Source organism: Scyliorhinus torazame, chromosome 12, assembly GCF_047496885.1.
Source record: "Scyliorhinus torazame isolate Kashiwa2021f chromosome 12, sScyTor2.1, whole genome shotgun sequence".
NCBI classification, from domain to species: domain Eukaryota; kingdom Metazoa; phylum Chordata; class Chondrichthyes; order Carcharhiniformes; family Scyliorhinidae; genus Scyliorhinus; species Scyliorhinus torazame.
In genome coordinates this window covers 74,723,756-74,740,287 of record NC_092718.1, presented here as the reverse complement: position 1 = coordinate 74,740,287, position 16,532 = coordinate 74,723,756, and the positions used below count along the sequence as shown (strand labels likewise).

General features: G+C 49.1%; 1 protein-coding gene across 2 annotated transcripts in view; it reads right to left on the bottom strand.

The window, feature by feature from the left end:
• The window catches only part of rbm42 (RNA binding motif protein 42), a 34,451-nt gene extending 18,279 nt beyond the window's left edge, over positions 1–16,172 (bottom strand). The window contains exons 1-5 of one of the 2 annotated variants that reach the window (XM_072468877.1): positions 15,947–16,172; positions 11,447–11,576; positions 10,807–10,894; positions 7,018–7,086; positions 298–443 (exon numbers count right to left, since the gene is read on the bottom strand). In XM_072468877.1, the coding sequence (XP_072324978.1) occupies positions 298–443; positions 7,018–7,086; positions 10,807–10,894; positions 11,447–11,576; positions 15,947–16,077 (564 nt within the window). In that variant the 5' untranslated portion in view covers positions 16,078–16,172. The remainder of the gene's footprint in view (positions 1–297; positions 444–7,017; positions 7,087–10,806; positions 10,895–11,446; positions 11,577–15,946) is intronic. The other variant, XM_072468876.1, reaches the window with a different exon arrangement.
• Between the last annotated feature and the right edge of the window lie 360 nt (positions 16,173–16,532).

Here is a 16,532-nt window from a genome sequence, read left to right as displayed (position 1 = left end):
GTCTAGCCAAGGGATATGGAGCTTGCGACTGTATACAGTGCTCTAAATGTGGCCTAACCAAGGAATATGCAGACCGGAGCTGTGCACAGTGCTCAAAGTTTGTACTATTCTGCGTTTGTAAAGATTTAACATAACTGATCTATTTTACAACATTATCCCTTAGAGAAGTGAACCAGGAGGTTTGTTGTCCGTTTACTGGTTGACCCGGTTCACAATTGGCTGAGATTGACAGCTGTTGCACGGACTTGGTTTTCCAGGGCTCCCGTTGCTGGGGTGGGGAGAAGATCATACACTCACATTGGTGTACCGGACAGGGTGCATCGGGCCCATCGGAGGTGGAGGGGCCATTGGATGGCCCATCATCAGCGGGGGAGGGGTCCGCATCGGAGGTCCCATCAGGGGAGGGGGCGGTGGGGGCCTCATCGGAGGAATCCTGGGACCGGCTGCAGAAGGAACAAGAAGATGTTGCCAGAGATGATATTAAAAACACAACTTCCCTTTAAACTACTGGGATTTGGTGCAGAGAATATCCCACCGTGAACGCACTCCGTGAGCTACAGACTGGAATATAATCAGAGTTCAGGGTGGTTTATATACAGAATAACAGATACCCGGGTGTGAGTTACAGACTGGAATCTAATCGAGGGGTTCAGGGTGGTTTATATATAGAATAACAGATACCCGGGAGTGAGTTACAGACTGGAATGTAATCGAGGGGTTCAGGGTGGTTTATATATAGAATAACAGATACCCGGGAGTGAGTTACAGACTGGAATATAATCAGAGTTCAGGGTGGTTTATATATAGAATAACAGACACCCAGGAGTGAGTTACAGACTGGAATCTAATCGAGGGGTTCGGGCTGGTTCATATATAGAATAACAGACACCCAGGAGTGAGTTACAGACTGGAATCTAATCGAGGGTTCGGGGTGGTTTATATATAGAGTAACAGATACTCGGGAGTGCGTTACTGGAATCTAATCGAGAGGTTTCATAGAATTTACAGTGCAGAAGGAGGCCATTCGGCCCATCGAGTCTGCACTGGCTCTTGGAAAGAGCACCCTACCCAAGGTCAACACCGCCACCCTATCCCCATAACCCCACCCAACACTAAGGGTAATTTTGGACAATAAGGGCAATTTATCATGGTCAATCCACCTAACCTGCACATCTTTGGACTGTGGGAGGAAACCGGAGCACCCGGAGGAAACCCACGCACACACGGGGAGGATGTGCAGACTCCGCACAGACAGTGACCCAAGCCGGAATCGAACCTGGGACCCTGGAGCTGTGAATCAATTGTGCTATCCACAAGGCTACCGTGCTGCCCCATAGAACATAGAACATAGAAAATACAGCACAGAACAGGCCCTTCGGCCCACGATGTTGTGCCGAACCTTTGTCCTAGATTAATCATAGATTATCATTGAATTTACAGTGCAGAAGGAGGCCATTCGGCCCTTTGAGTCTGCACCGGCTCTTGGAAAGAGCACCATACCCAAACTCAATACCTCCACCCAACACCAAGGGCAATTTGGACATTAAGGGCAATTTATCATTGGCCAGTTCACCTAACCCGCACATCTTTGGACTGTGGGAGGAAACCGGAGCACCCGGAGGAAACCCACGCAGACACGGGGAGGACGTGCAGACTCCGCACAGACAATGACCCAAGCCGGAATTGAACCTGGGACCATGGAGCTGTGAAGCAATTGTGCTATCCACAATGCTACCGTGCTGCCCTTAAGAACAAATAAATCTACACTATATCATTTTACCGTTATCCATGTACCTATCCAATAGCTGCTTAAAGGTCCCTAATGTTTCCGACTCAACTACTTCCACAGGCAGTGCATTCCATGCCCCCACTACTCTCTGGGTAAAGAACCTACCTCTGATATCCCTCCTATATCTTCCACCTTTCACCTTAAATTTATGTCCCCTTGTAATGGTGTGTTCCACCCGGGGAAAAAGTCTCTGACTGTCTACTCTATCTATTCCCCTGATCATCTTATAAACCTCTATCAAGTCGCCCCTCATCCTTCTCCGCTCTAATGAGAAAAGGCCTAGCACCCTCAACCTTTCCTCGTAAGACCTACTCTCCATTCCAGGCAACATCCTGGTAAATCTTCTTTGCACCTTTTCCAGAGCTTCCACATCCTTCCTAAAATGAGGCGACCAGAACTGTACACAGTACTCCAATTGTGGCCTTACCAAAGTTTTGTACAGCTGCATCATCACCTCACGGCTCTTAAATTCAATCCCTCTGTTAATGAACGCGAGCACACCATAGGCCTTCTTCACAGCTCTATCCACTTGAGTGGCAACTTTCAAAGATGTATGAACATAGACCCCAAGATCTCTCTGCTCCTCCACATTGCCAAGAACTCTACCGTTAACCCTGTATTCCGCATTCATATTTGTCCTTCCAAAATGGACAACCTCACACTTTTCAGGGTTAAACTCCATCTGCCACTTCTCAGCCCAGCTCTGCATCCTATCTATGTCTCTTTGCAGCCGACAACAGCCCTCCTTACTATCCACAACTCCACCAATCTTCGTATCGTCTGCAAATTTACTGACCCACCCTGCAACTCCCTCATCCAAGTCATTAATGAAAATCACAAACAGCAGAGGACCCAGAACTGATCCCTGCGGTACGCCACTGGTAACTGGGATCCAGGCTGAATATTTGCCATCCACCACCACTCTCTGACTTCTATCGGTTAGCCAGTTCGTTATCCAACTGGCCAAATTTCCCACTATCCCATGCCTCCTTACTTTCTGCATAAGCCTACCATGGGGAACTTTATCAAATGCCTTACTAAAATCCATGTACACTACATCCACTGCTTTACCTTCATCCACATGCTTGGTCACCTCCTCAAAGAATTCAATAAGATTTGTAAGGCAAGACCTACCCCTCACAAATCCGTGCTGACTATCCCTAATCAAGCAGTGTCTTTCCAGATGCTCAGAAATCCTATCCTTCAGTACCCTTTCCATTACTTTGCCTACCACCGAAGTAAGACTAACTGGCCTGTAATTCCCAGGGTTATCCCTAGTTCCTTTTTTGAACAGGGGCACGACATTCGCCACTCTCCAATCCCCTGGTACCACCCCTGTTGACAGTGAGGACGAAAAGATCATTGCCAACGGCTCTGCAATTTCATCTCTTGCTTCCCATAGAATCCTTGGATATATCCCGTCAGGCCCGGGGGACTTGTCTATCCTCAAGTTTTTCAAAATGCCCAACACATCTTCCTTCCTGACAAGTATTTCCTCGAGCTTACCAATCTGTTTCACACTGTCCTCTCCAACAATATCGCCCCTCTCATTTGTAAATACAGAAGAAAAATACTCATTCAAGACCTCTCCTATCTCTTCAGACTCAATACACAATCTCCCGCTACTGTCCTTGATCGGACCTACCCTCGCTCTAGTCATTCTCATATTTCTCACATATGTGTAAAAGGCCTTGGGGTTTTCCTTGATCCTACCCGCCAAAGATCGTTCATGCCCTCTCTTAGCTCTCCTAATCCCTTTCTTCAGTTCCCTCCTGGCTATCTTGTATCCCTCCAATGCCCTGTCTGAACCTTGTTTCCTCAGCCTTACATAAGTCACCTTTTTCCTCTTAACAAGACATTCAACCTCTCTTGTCAACCATGGTTCCCTCACTCGACCATCTCTTCCCTGCCTGACAGGGACATACATATCAAGGACACGTAGCACCTGTTCCTTGAACAAGTTCCACATTTCACTTGTGTCCTTCCCTGCCAGCCTATGTTCCCAACTTATGCACTTCAATTCTTGTCTGACAACATCATATTTACCCTTCCCCCAATTGTAAACCTTGCCCTGTTGCACGTACCTATCCCTCTCCATTACTAAAGTGAAAGTCACAGAATTGTGGTCACTATCTCCAAAATGCTCCCCCACTAACAAATCTATCACTTGCCCTGGTTCATTACCCAGTACTAAATCCAATATTGCCCCTCCTCTGGTCGGACAATCTACATACTGTGTTAGAAAACCCCATCTTGGGGTTTGGGGTGGTTTATATATAGAATAACAGATACTCGGGAGTGCGCTACTGGAATCTAATCGAGGGGTACGGGGTGGCTTATATATAGAATAACAGATACTCGGGAGTGCGTTACTGGAATCTAATCGAGGGGTTTGGGGTGGTTTATATATAGAATAACAGATACTCGGGAGTGCGCTACTGGAATCTAATCGAGGGGTACGGGGTGGTTTATATATAGAATAACAGATACCCGGGAGTGAGTTACAGACTGGAATCTAATCAAGGGGTTCGGGGTGATTTATATACAGAATAACAGGTACCCAGGTGTGAGTTACAGACTGGAATCTAATCGAGGGGTTCGGGGTGGTTTATATACAGAATAACAGATAGCCGGGAGTGAGTTACAGACTGGAATCTAATCGAGGGGTTCGGGTGGTTTATATACAGAATAACAGATACCCGGGAGTGAGTTACAGACTGGAATCTAATCGAGGGGTTCGGGTGGTTTATATATAGAATAACATGTACCCGAGAGTGAGTTACAGACTGGAATCTAATTGAGGGATTCGGGGTGGTTTATATATAGAATAACAGGTACCCGAGAGTGAGTTACAGACTGGAATCTAATTGAGGGATTCGGGGTGGTTTATATATAGAATAACAGGTACCCGAGAGTGAGTTACAGACTGGAATCTAATTGAGGTGTTCTGGATGGTTTATATATGGAAAAATCGATAGTCGGGAGAAGGTACAGACTAGAATCTGATTGAGTTGTTCAGGGTGGTTTATATATTGTATAATACCCAGGAATGAGTTACAGACTGGAATCTAACCGAGGGGTTTGAGGAGGTTTATATATCGAATAATAGATACCCGGAAGTAAGTTACAGGCTGGAATCTAATTGAGGGGTTTGGGGTGGCTTATATACAGAATAATCGATATCCGGGAGTAAGTTACAGGCTGGAATCTATCCGTTTGAAGGGTATTTAGAAAAATAAACTGATAACTGGAGGTGTATAACACTGGGGTACACTACAGTTGGGGACAGGTCTGTCATTGTATAACACTGGGGTACAGTACTGGTGGGGATACACATGTCACTGTATAACACTGGGGTTCAGTACTGATCGGGTTTGCTCTGACACTGTGTGTCATGGGAATGGCACGTTTAGAAATGTTTGTCTGCTCAAGTGGCTGCAGTGATGTCAGAGTGTGGGTGGAGCTGAGCTCTGGCTCTGCTTTTTAGTTTCGCTTTGAGGAAAAGCTTGGGTGTGTCTGTGTTTTTTTTAGTTTTGTTTTAGTGTTGGAGCTGCCGCCAGCCAAAGGTGGTGTAATTTCGATCTCTCTGCCATCTAAAGACCATCCCTAGATCATTTGGTGAATTCAGAGTGATAACTGCTCTGTGACGAAAGGGACTGTTGTCTTCCGGATGTTGTTTGGGAATTTATTAAGGGTTATCTATAGAGTACTGTATTCTTTCAGGATTTATTGGTGTTGATAGTTGTTCAGATGTTTACTGTGTGTTTATAAAGTGTTAACTGTTTTCATAAATAAACACTGTTTTAATTTAAAAGTACTGTAGATTTCTGTGTTATTACACCTGCAGAGTAAGCCCCAGTGTGTTCCCCATAACCACAATCTATTTAAAGTTGTGGGTCAGGTGAACTCCATGATACACTTTGGGGCTCTCTAAACCCTGCCCCATAACAGTAAACACTGGGGTGCAGTCAGGTCTGTCGCTGTATAACACTGTGACACAGTACTGGTGTGGACAGGTTTGTTACTGTGTAACACTGGGGTACAGTACTGCTGCGGACAGGTCTGGCACTATATAATACTGGGATACAGTATTGGTGGGGAGAGATCTGTCACTGTATATAACAGTGGGACACAAGACTGGTGGGATCAGGCCTGTCACAACATAATACTGTGATACAGTACTGGTGGGGAGTGGTCTGTCACTGTATGACCATGGAATACAGTACTGGTGGGGACAGGTCTGTCACTGTATAACACTGGGGTACAGTATTGGTGGATACAGGTCTGTCACTGTATAACACTGGGGTACAGTATTGGTGGATACAGGTCTGTCACTGTATAACACTGGCACATAATACTGGTGGGGATGGATTTGTCACTGTAAAACACGAAGGTACAGTATTGGTGGATACTGGTCTGTCACTGTATAACACGGTGGTGCAGTACTGATGGGGAATGGCCTATTACTGTATAACACTGGGGTACACTGCTGGTGGGGAGAGGTCTGTCAGTGTATTACACTGGGGTACAGTACTGGTGGGGAGAGGTCTGTCGCTGTATAACACTGGGGAACAGTACTGATGGGGAGGTCTGCCAGTGTATAACACAGAGGTACAGTATTGGTGGGAAGTGGTGTGTCACTGTAGAACACTGGGGTACAGTATTGTTGGATACAGGTCTGCCACTGTATAACACTGGGGCGCAGTACTGGTGGGGACGGATCTGTCACTGTATAATACTGGGATACAGTACTGGTGGGGAGGGGTCTGTAACAGTATAACACTGGGGCACAGTACTGGTGGGGACAGTCTATTACTGTATAACACTGGGGTACACAACTAGTGGGGAGAGGTCTGCCAGTGTATAACACTGGGGTACAGTACTGGTGGGGAGAGGTGTGTCAGTGTAAAACACTAAGGTACAGTACTGGTGGGGACAGGTCTATTACTGTATAACAGTGGGGTACAGTATTGGTGGGGACAGGTATATAACACTGGGGTACAGTACTGGTGGGGAGAGGTCTGCCGGTGTATGACACCGGGGCACAGGACCGGTGGGGGTGGGACTGTCCCTGTATAACACTGGGGTACAGTACTGGTGGGGACACGTCTATTACTGTATAACACTGGGGTACAGTACTGGTGGGGAGAGATCTGTCACTATAACACTGGGGCGCAGTACTGGTGTCTAATGTTTAATGTGGTGTAATGCGGTAATGGTTTACATACCTGGTCTCTGTAATACATGAGGCACAAATACCGGTCTTATAATCGGAGCTTGTCTCGGAGGAGGCATAGCTATGCAGAGAGAGAAAATAACATGCATCAATAGGTGTTCAGGCACAACCGAGTATGCATGTTATGAAGAAAAAATGTTCAATCTCCTGAGACAGTTGCAAAATGGTGGACATTACAACATTTACTCTGGAGCAGGCTGCCAAGTGCCTCTCAATGGGAAGCGCCCATACCCTCCTTAATCTAACAGTCATGGGTTTATGGCCTAGTCCCGAGAATTCAGCAGAAAATAATAATTAATATTCTTTAATGTCACAAGTAGGCTTCCATTAACACTGCAATTAAGTTACTGTGAAAAGCCCCAAGCCGCCACATTCTGGCACCTGCTCGGGTACACAGAGGGAGAATTCATAATGTCCAAGTTGCCTAACAGCACGTCTTTCAGGTGTTCAGGGTGCCACTCCCTGTCAGAGGGTCAGTACCGAGGACATGCTGCACTGTCAGAGGGTCAGTACCGAGGGAGCGCTGCACTGTCAGAGGGTCAGTACCGAGGGAGCGCTGCACTGTCAGAGGGTCAGTACCGAGGGAGCGCTGCACTGTCAGAGGGTCAGTACCGAGGGAGCGCTGCACTGTCAGAGGGTCAGTACCGGGGAAGCGCTGCACTGTCAGTGGGTCAGTACCGAGGGAGCGCTGCACTGTCAGAGGATCAGTACTGAGGGAGTACTGCACTGTCAGAGGGTCAGTACTGAGGGAGTTCTGCACTGTCAGTGGGTCAGTACCGAGGGAGCGCTGCACTGGCAGAGGGTCAATACTGAGAGAGTGCTGCGCTGTCAGAGGGTCAGTACCGAGGACATGCTGCACTGTCAGAGGGTCAGTACTGAGGGAGTGCTGCACTGTCAGATTCCTTTCTGCCCCAGGTTGTGGACACCTTCCATTATCTGATGACCCACTGGACCATTTTATACCCCAAGCTCCCTCCAGTCCAAGAATGCCTGGTTAATACAAACTGCCAAAACAAAACTCACTTTGATATGGCAACCATGAAAATAAATCGAGGCACCTGAGAATGTGTAATAAAAAAATTATTTACTCAAATGAGAATTTACTGGAATAATAGTGATCAGGAAAGACTGAACAAGGAGGGTTGTAGGAGCTGGAGGAGGTTACAGAGATAGGGAGGGTTGCCGGAGCTGGAGGAGGTTACAGCGATAGGGAGGGTTGTCGGAGCTGGAGGAGGTTACACAGATAGGGAAGGTTGGAGGAGCTGGAGGTTACAGAGATAGGGAGGATTTAACGGAGCTGGAGGAGGTTACAGAGATAGGGAGGGTTGTCGGGGCTTGACGAGGTTACAGAGATAGGGAGGGTTGTCGGGACTGGAGGAGGTTACTCCATTGCCCAGAGTGGAGCAGTGGTGGCAAGAGGTCGAAGACTAAAAGGTCTGTATATGTATAGATACATATGTATATATCGTAGTGCAAACCAGCAGGCTTGCTGCGACGTGAGGCACGGGAAAATTCTAGAAGTTTTTAAGGTCACTTCAAATGGGTGGAATTATAAAAATATTGTGGGATGAGTGTAGTCACTCACCTCACAAAAGAACCAATTAATTTTCTATTCAACATTTACGGGATGTTTTGGCCTCGTTGGCTAGGCCCAGTTATTCCCCATCCCCAACGTGAGGGTCCGTCCTGCTTCTTCCCCTTTATTTTGCTGTTGCACTTTTGATCCGTGGATGATTAATGGACATACATCTTTAAGTCAAGTGGTCTGTGCCTTTAATTAAAGCAGAGGATTTCAGCAGCAGGAGAGACCACTGTGCTAGTTCAAATCGGAACTGTGGACTGACCAGCAGCAACAAGATTGACTGGGACTCGGTTTGATTGATTTAGCTGGTGGCCAATGAATTGGTCCAAAAGGCTGTGCTCTGCCCGGTAACACGTGGTGATTGTAGCTGATCCCACTGGAATGTTTTCAGAGTCACGAGATTTCACTTTTGATACTGCAGCCCGGATTGTTGGGGGGGGGGGGGGGGGAGGGGGGGGGGGGGATCTAACTAACTCTCCCAGAAAACATCTAACCAAACCAGGGTGGCACAGTGGTTAGCACTGCTGCCCTCACAGCGCTGGGGACCACGTCAATACATTACCCCCGTACCATGAGTTTTAATTTTGCTCACTAATCTCTTGTGTGGGACCTTGTCAAAAGCCTTTTGAAAGTCCAGATAAACATCCAGTGGTTCACCCTTATCCACTCTACTGGTCACATCCTCAAAATATTCCTGAAGATTTGTCAAGCATGATTTCCCTTCAGCGAATCCATGTTGACTTCGACCGATCCTGTCCCCGCTTTCCAAATGCTCAGTTATTTCATCCTTAATAATCGGCCCCTCAAGTCTGCACCGACCCTCTGAAATACAAAGGCCCACTCCCCCCGCCCTATCGCCACAACCCCACCTAACCTGTACATCCCACATATTAAGGTTCATTTTTAACACAGTCAATCCACCTAACCTGCACATATTTGGACTGTGCGAGGAAACCCACAGACACAGGGAGAATGTGCAGACTCCACATGGACAGTCACTCGAGGCCGGAATCGAACCCGGGTCCCTGGTGCTGTTAGGCAGCAGTGCTAACCACTGTGCTGCCATGCTGCCACCATCACCTTCCTCAGCAGTCGCATTCCAGATTCTCACCGCCATCTGAGTGAAAAAACTTTCTCAAATCCCCTCGGAATCTCCTGCCCCTCACCCTAAAACTATGCCCCCTTCTGATTGACTCCTCAACCAAGGGGAACAGCTGTCTCCTGTTTACCCTGACCAAACCCCTCATAATCTGATACACCTCAATCATATCCCCCCCCTCAGCCTTCTCTGCTCTAAAGAAAACAATCCAAGCCTATCTAGTCTCTCCTTATAGCTCAAATGCTCCATCCCAGGTAGCATCCTGGTGAATCTCGCACCATGTCTCCCTTCTCTGAAATATTCAAGAGGTCTTTCCTCATTCCAATGTGAGGTTCCATGGGCCACAGCCTGACAAGAGCAATGCTGCATTTGCGATTAAAGACTGGAAATTGATTCGATGAAGCAAACCCATACAACGGAGGGAAGGGAATGCTGACGGTAGAGGCACTTTGGAATATGAAGTTGGGGTGGGGGTGGAGGTGAGTCGAGAGCACACACGGCCGGCAATTCGTTTCACAAGCAAGCAAGGGGGATGCTCGGGTTGAGCACAACGGGAACAAGGGAATAGAGCACACGGGAACCCGGAGAGCGGCTCCGACGATGCACAAAAGGGCCGACTTCAAGGACGGAACTGGTGTCCCCCCCCCCAAAAACCACACATGCTCATCACGATGAGCAGTTTGCCCTCGTCAGCGACTGCGGGACTGAGGGAGACGAGCTGGTACCAGGTGCTGCTGGAGATGCACAACAAGGGCAAGCTGAGGCGAGGGGGAAATAGAGACAGGACAGCAAAGTCCTTGTTTTAGCCACATCGTCGACTGCCCCACAGCAGCAAAGGGCAGCTGAGGGTCTCCCGCACTACTCCAGTTCCCTCCAATCACGGGTTCCCTCGCTTCCAGCCTTGCTGTTCCTCCAATCACAGCTCTGCAGTCAGTTCCCTCTCTCAGTGACTAACAGGTGAGTTGTGATACTATTTTAAACCTAGTGTAAAATGGGATGGGGTGGGGGGAGAGAAATGGAGGGGGTGGTGGGGAAGAGGTGAGAAAGAGGGGTATGACTCCCAATGATGGTAAGGGCATGTGAGTAACTGGGTAACAAACCTGGCCCAACAAATGGCGATGGGGGTCCCAGGACCGGGGGCATCACAGTAGCTGCAGCTGCTGCACGAGCCTCGAGACTCTGCTGGATCTGCCGGTGGGAGAGAGAGAGACAAAGGGGGAGAGAGGAAGAGGGAGAGAAAAAAAAATGGTCAGAACCTGCACAGCAGATCACGTACAGCTTAAAGAATGGTGAAACATGAGGGGCCTGAATGGGTCTTCTCCTGTGCCTGTGTAACAGGCTCAAGACGGGCTGAATGGGCCTCCTCCTGTTCCTGTGTAACAGATTTGAGGGGGCTGAATGGCCTTCTCCTGTGTAACAGACTCGAGACGGGCTGAATGGGCCCCCTTCTGTTTGTGTGTGACAGGCTCAATATGGGCTGAATGAGCCTCATCCTGTTCCTGTGTAACAGGCCCGAGACAGGCTGAATGGGCCTCCTCCTGTTCCTGTAACAGGTTTGAGGGGGCTGAATGGCCTTCTCCTGTGTAACATGCTCGAGATGGGCTGAATGGGCCTCCTCCTCCTGGTGAGGTCAGTGCAAGCGGATTCCGCACTCTCCATTCCTGCTCTTGTAACATCATCCAGGTTGACGCACCATCGCGTGCGTACCCACACCACACACACACACACACCGCATTTTACCTGCCGATATGTGTTGGTTCCGATAATCGGGCGAGCGACTGGCACCGGTATCAGTGCCACAGGTACAGTCTCGGCTGCTGCAGTGACGGCTGGAGTGGATACTGGAGCCCCGAGTACCTCCTGCTCGAACCTACGGACACGAAGGGCAACAATGAGACATACTCAGTGCATACACTGTGATGATTGTAGAATTTTAGCTGGGCTCTGCCAACAGCTTCCTTTGACTGGCTGTGTTGTTTATGACTGTGTCACACTAGCCTATTCCTCAACATTTCGGAGAGGGACGGCCCAAACTTGCAATGCTCAGCTAAGCGTCTTAGACCAGTCAATAAATCAGTGTCCGATTCCCCTGGGGAGGGCACCGCCGTATTAAAGTGGCACCGCTGCATCATGACGAAAGACTTGGGGTCATAGCGTTCAGAAACCAAAGAGACCAGCTCATCCAGTGATTTGGAGTCCGGTGCAGCCGGATAAATCAGACTTTTTAGGATCCCAAAAGTCGGGGCCCTGCAGGCGGTCAGGAGGATGACTTTCTGCCGGTCTTCCCCCAATCCCGTTCACCTGGGAGAAATGTGCTCCGCATACGGGTTCAGTCTTCCAGGCTGCCATCAAAGGCTTCCAATTTCCCAAACAGTGGCACCCTGAATTGTCATGGGCCTATGTTCGGGGGCAGCAAATTTCCAGGCAGTTCCACAAGCGAGTCTGGAGTTTCCTTTTTCCCTCGTCTTGAGGAAGCCAGCGGTAAGAGAACAAAGGTTCATTTAACTTTCTACAATATTCTGCTGAAGGCAGCAACTCGCACCCAGTACAGTTCTTGCTGGGAGATCTAACCACACCAGGCCCTGCTTTGGGCCACTTTTATGTTAGTTTGTAACGAGCTTGAGCTGGGCGGCCTCCGCCCCCGATTTGGGAAGCTCGTACTCCTCGGGTCCCATGGGGAGATCAACAATGGTTTCTCTGTGGTTCTCGTGGGGCTTAGAACACAAGAGAAACCTCCCGTTCATGAAAGGATCCAGAACAAGAGGGCACCAGTTCAAATTAATTGGCAATAGGAACAAAAGTAACAAGAGAAAAAATTATTTAACACAACAGGTGGTTAAGGTCTGCAATGTACTGCCTGAGAGTGTGGTGTGGCAGGTTCAATTAAAACATTCAAGAGGGAATGAGTGCAGGGTTACGGGGAGAAGGCAAGAGAATGGCACTAGGTGAATAAATAGCTCATTCTGTGAACTTGTGATGAATGTAGGAATTTCAGATACATTGTATTGTAATAAAATTGGGGGCTCTTTACCGGGATCTTAGCGTATACTTTCTTGTTTGGCTTGGAATTATTGAACTTAAAGACGGTGAGTATGCGTGGAACGGTTGCTTTCATTCAGGTTTTGAAGTTTAAATAGGGAGTGTCTGCGTGGGTTTCCTCCGGGTGCTCCGATTTCCTCCTGCGTCCAAAGATGTGCAGGTTAGCTGGATTGGCCATGATAATATTGGCCCGTAGGTTAAGTGGGGTTACGGGGAGTGGGATGAGGTTAGGGTGTCCTTTCGGAGGGTTGGTGCAGACTCGATGGGCCGAATGGCCTCCTTCTGCACTGTAGGGCTTCTATGATTCTTTCAGATATATTGTATTATAAGTATTTAGTCAAATAATGGTTAAAAGCCTGTGTTAGAGTGTGTTTGACTGCTGCAGTCATGTTTTTAATAGAATCTTAGTTTGAATGAGAACAAAGGTTTTAGGAACCTGCTGTGCAACTAACCATTGTAAAAGCTTTGGCTAATGCAGTTTTGTTTTCATTAAGGGGATTCCCTGGGGAGTTAATTAGTTTTCAGCTTGGTGAGATGATGCCATTGCTGGGTGGAGCTGAGGCATCAGTGTTTTTTTTAGAAAGCATTTTCTGCTTCGGTTATGATTCTGGTTGAAGCCAAGACCATGTAAAGCAGTTTGGTCTCACTGTAAATTAGTTGAATGAGATTAAGTCTTTAAAGCAGTGAAGACTTGTCCGAGGATAATGGGGAGCTGAAACAAGCCAGTTGAAAACTATTTGAAGACATCCAGCCTGAGATTCTGCAGGACTTCAGACCGGTCTGCAGGACTTCAGATCTTTTCTGTAAAGTAGTGTCAAGAGATCTCTTTCTCAAAGAATAACTCTGTAAAGCAAGTATTCCCCTGTGCCATTGGTACTTAAGGTGGATTGAAAGCTGAGATGGTCTATTTTCTTGTTGTTTAAGTGGTCACACACACAGCCGGATCGAACCTGGGTCCGCAGCGTCGTGAGGCAGCAGTGCTAACCACTGCGCCACCATGCCGCCCATGTTTGTAATATATAAATGATCTGGAGGAAAATGTAGATGGTCTGATTTGCAAGTTTGCAGATGACACGAAGATGGATGGAATTGCAGATAGTGATGGGGAATGTCAGAGAATACAGCAGAATATAGACAGATTGGAGAATTGGGAAGAGAAATAGCAGATAGAGTTCAATCCTGACAAATGTAAGGTGATGCATTTTGGAAGATCAGATTTAGGTGTGAATTACACAGTAAATGGCAGAACCTTTAGGAGCTTTGACATACAGAGGGATCTGGGCAATCAGGTCCATAGTTCCATGAAAGTGACAATGCAGGTGGATAAGGTGGTCAAGAAGGCATATGGACGGCATGCTTGTCTTCATCGGCTGGGGCATTGAGTACAAGAGTTGGCAGGTCATGTTACAGTTAGGGCAGCACAGTGGTTAGCATTGCTGCCTCATGGCGCTGAGGTCCCAGGTTCGATCACGGCCCTGGGTCACTGTCCGTGTGGAGTTTGCACATTCTCCCCGTGTTTGCGTGGGTTTCGCCCCCACAACCCAAAGATGTGCCGGGTAGGTGGATTGGCCATGCTAAAATTGCAGCTTAATTGGAGTAAATGAATTGGGTACTCTAAACTTATTTAAAAAGTTTTAAAAAGGTCATGTTACAGTTGTATATAACTTTAGTTAGGTCACATTTGGAATATTGCGTGCAGTTCTGGATGCTTTGGAGAGAATGCAAAGAAGGTTTACTAGGAGGTTGCCTGGTGTGAAGGGTGTTAGCTACGAGGAGAGGTTGAATAAACTCGGATTGTTTTCGTCGGAAAGACAGAGGCAGAGGGGAGAGTTGTTTGAGGTCTAAAAATTACAAAAGGTATAAATAGGATGAATAGTCAGAGGCTTTTTCCCAGGGTGAAAGTCTCAATTACAAGGGGCCACAGGTGAGGGGCAAAGTTCAGGGGAGATGTGTGGGGAAAGTTTTTGACACAGAGGGTGGCGGGTGCCTGGAACACGTTGCCAGTGGAGGCAGGCATGATAGCAACATTTAAGATGTATCTTGGTAGACACATGAACATGCAGGAAATGGAGGGATGCAGATCATTTGGGCAATTATTAGGTCTAAATAAGGAATCTGGATCATCGCAGCTTGGTGGGTCGAAGGGCCTGTCCCTGTGTTGTAATGTTCTTTGCTCCAGTTTCCTCCCACAGTCCGAAGATGTACAGGTTAGGTTGATTGGCCATGATAAATTGCCCCTTCATGTCCAAAGCTGTGCAGGTTAGGTTACGGTGATAAGGTGCAGGAGTGGGCCTAGGAAGGGTCTCTTTCAGAGGGTTGGTGTAGATTTGATGGCCTCCCTCTGCACTGTAGGGATTCGATGATTCTCGTGTTTGAAATGCACTGGCTGTGGGCGAGGACAGATTCACCTGAAGCATTGAGAATGGAAGTAGAGCCTTATGTGGGGAAGGAAGAATGCGGAGGAACAGAGTTAGCACAGAAAGAGGTCCTTTGGCCCATCGCATTTGCAGTCAAAAATAACCACCTCACTATTCGGATTCTGATTCCAATTTTCCAGCTCTTGGCCCATAGCCTTGTGGGGGGGGGGGGGGGGCAGGGAGAAGAGCAGGTGTGGGTGGGGACTAATTGGATAGATCTTTCAAAGAGCCAGTGTAGCTATGATGGGCGGAATGGCCTCCTCCTGTCCCCATCAAATGGTGTTGGCTTCACTGACAGATCAAGTCCCTGAGCGTCTGGCTGCTATTCTTGGTGGCAGCCACTAGGCGATGGCAACCGCCCGTCCAAGACAGCGCCCTGGAACAGTGCCGCTGGAATGCAAAATGATTCACTGCGCCTGCGCTCAGTCAACCCGCCAGGGATAGGGCCCTCGCGGTCAGCGGCGGGACTGCAACGGCAGTCAATGCGCATGCGCAATCAACCCGCCCCCAAAAAACACTGCCCTCAGGATCTGCGGCGCGATTGCAAGGGGAGTCACTGCGCCTGCGCTTGGATTGAACCCGCGGACACAACGCCTTCGCGGTCAGCAGCCGGATTGCAAGGAGTCACTGCGCCTGCGCACAGATTGAAACCGCCACACACAGCGCCAGGGAGCTTTCTGTCGGTCGGCGGCGGGACTGCAGGGCGGATGCGACCGTGAGGCAGCCGCCACTCGGCGCAGATGGCGGGCCAGCCCACCCGACTCTGACGGGATTCCATACTTACAGCGCCATTTCCGCCTCCATCTCCTTCATCTTCTCCTCGCCGGTTTTTGACCCCGTTGCCGCCGCCGCCGCCACCGGCGGCGGCCCTGGCGGTGGCGGTGGTGGTGGTGGTGGTGGCGGCGCCGCCATCATCTTTCCTCCGGGGTATCTGTATCTCGGCGGCCTCCCAGGCCTCACTCCCTGTCGCAACCAGCCGCCGAGGAAGCTACCAGGCTCCGCAAGAACAGAACCAGGGATGCAGGCAGGGCCGCCTGCCTGACCGCTGGATTTAGCGCGTGCCCCCTACAGTCCAGGAGGACCCAGTGCACCCCCTGCTGCCCTGGCGGACTCAGCGCGCGCCCCCTGCTGTCCGGGAAGACTCAGTGCATCCCCTGCTGTCCTGGCGCGCCCCCTGCTGTCCTGGAAGATTTAGTGCACCCCCTGCTGCCCTGGCGGACTCAGCGCGCGACTTCTGCTGTCCTGGAAGACTCAGTGCACCCCCTGCTGTCCTGGAAGACTCAGTGCACCCCCTACTGCCCTGGCGCGCCCCCTGCTGTCCTGGAAGACTCAGTGCACCCCCTGCTGCCCTGGTTGACTCAGCGCGCGCC